The sequence below is a fragment of the Atta colombica genome, unplaced genomic scaffold, assembly GCF_001594045.1.
Source record: "Atta colombica isolate Treedump-2 unplaced genomic scaffold, Acol1.0 scaffold216, whole genome shotgun sequence".
In the NCBI taxonomy this organism is placed as follows: domain Eukaryota; kingdom Metazoa; phylum Arthropoda; class Insecta; order Hymenoptera; family Formicidae; genus Atta; species Atta colombica.
Window position 1 is genome coordinate 445775 of NW_017259312.1, and position 1894 is coordinate 447668.

The window sequence follows — 1894 nt, forward strand, 5'->3', positions numbered from 1 at the left end:
ATATATAATTATGTACATTAAAAAAATTATGTAAATTACAAGAAAAATTAGATAATGTTTACATCTCTTATTTAATAAAAAAGATTAAGAGTAAAAAAAAATAAATATTAAAAAAAATATAGATTTTTAGTTTGTTTTAATTTTCGTTAGTTATCAAATTTCTAACATAGTCATTGTAGCTTACTTGAATTTACGGCGTACGATCTTAAGATGACGCATACGGCCAGTACCAGTGGTCTTCCTCCTCTTCGCCTTGATCGACCAGTTATCTATAGTCGTCAAACATTAATTAATATTTCTATATTAACATTTAATATTTAACATTAAATATTTGATATTTGAATAAACATAATGGACAATCCTCTATGTAAATTATATTATATAGCGGCAACTTACATGAACGCATTTTCTTAGCAGGATAGCCACATTGTGCACATTGTGACTTCTGGATGTGATAGGAACTACGTCCACATCTCCTGCACAATGTGTGCGTCTTATTACGTCGCTTACCAAAGCTGGATGTACCTTTCGTCTGTGAACACAAAAAAAAACAGAATTGTAACATATGATTCCATTACAAATTAAAGGAAAAAAAAGATGGCTTAATAATACGATATAAAGAAGAGTTATTTTAAACTATCTTTACAGATAAATAAACAAAAGATAAATATATTTCAGGGAATAAGTGAATAAGTAATGTGTTATCACGTAAACATTATTATAACATAACCTGTAAACCGGTATCACGTCATTATTGTGTGGAACATTTTTCTTTTGCCCGATATTATTCAGTTATATCGATTCTATGAAAATTCAGAACATTTTTTTCGCACCGATCAATTGACCGGCTATTAGGATCGCTGCAAAATAAATCGATTTAAATGACATAAATCCATGCTCACCATTTTAGAAGAAAAAGTACTCCAAAAGAAAAGGCGATGTACCGTTCCGAATCCGAACGTTTCTTCGTTCAGAATTCAATTAATAGGGAACGAGACGATCTCTGCAGATGCCGATTGGAACTACTACGAAACTTTTACTCAGATGATAATTCATTTAAAAAAATTAATAAATTTAATTAACTTCATTTATTCAACAAACTACATATTAAGTAATCGATAAGATTAAAATTTTATTTTAATAGAAAACGATTTAATTCTCTTGCAAAAAAATATTAATCTAAATTATTATATATACTTTATCAATCTAAATATAAAATTGTTGCATAATTTATAGTAACATTGCTTTGTCTGAATCTAAATAGTGAATTATTATATAAAAGGCAATTTTTTTATACATTTAAAATGTTTTACAAATAATATAATCTAATTATATATATTTACAATAATGTATACAAAATACAAAATTAAATTAAATTTCTATGAGTCTATCTGCATCAGTGAGTACTTCGTGAGAGTGTTGGCTACCAGATTTTACAATATGTTGTGCTCCAACTACGCAATTCTTTAATTCGGTGCCTTCCTCAATGATGCAACCATTACATAATATGCAGTTGTGGATAACACATCTATAAAAAAAAAATAGCGACTCGTAAAATATATATAGACAAATAATTTCAATAATACTTCGACTTACCTTTGCTTAATAGTTACATGTCCCATTATTACACTCTGAGATATTCTTGTCTTCGATTCTACGATGCTGTTAGGCCCAATATGATTATTTTTCAACGATGTTTTCTCCTCGATCAATGAATTATCGCCTATGCGACATTCTTGCATCTGTGTACTGCGCACGGTTGCCGTGCTCGAAATATATGGTAGCAACGGCAACTGATTAATATTTTTATCATTCCACCATTCTGATATCTGTGTACAGAATATTTCTTAAATTAATTGAAATTGATCCCTCAATGTATATATATATATATATA

The 1894-nt window shown here is 28.6% G+C and overlaps 2 protein-coding genes across 2 annotated transcripts in view; both read right to left on the bottom strand.

The window, feature by feature from the left end:
- Window positions 1–955, bottom strand: part of LOC108687787 (60S ribosomal protein L37) — a 1148-nt gene extending 193 nt beyond the window's left edge. The window contains exons 1-3 of the mRNA XM_018193737.1: window positions 903–955; window positions 397–532; window positions 185–269 (exon numbers count right to left, since the gene is read on the bottom strand). Of these exons, the coding sequence (XP_018049226.1) occupies window positions 185–269; window positions 397–532; window positions 903–905 (224 nt within the window). The 5' untranslated portion in view covers window positions 906–955. The remainder of the gene's footprint in view (window positions 1–184; window positions 270–396; window positions 533–902) is intronic.
- A 416-nt stretch (window positions 956–1371) lies between these two features.
- Window positions 1372–1894, bottom strand: part of LOC108687783 (translation initiation factor eIF-2B subunit gamma) — a 2668-nt gene continuing 2145 nt past the window's right edge. The window contains exons 4-5 of the mRNA XM_018193733.1: window positions 1597–1829; window positions 1372–1528 (exon numbers count right to left, since the gene is read on the bottom strand). Coding sequence (XP_018049222.1) covers window positions 1372–1528; window positions 1597–1829 — 390 coding nt within the window. The remainder of the gene's footprint in view (window positions 1529–1596; window positions 1830–1894) is intronic.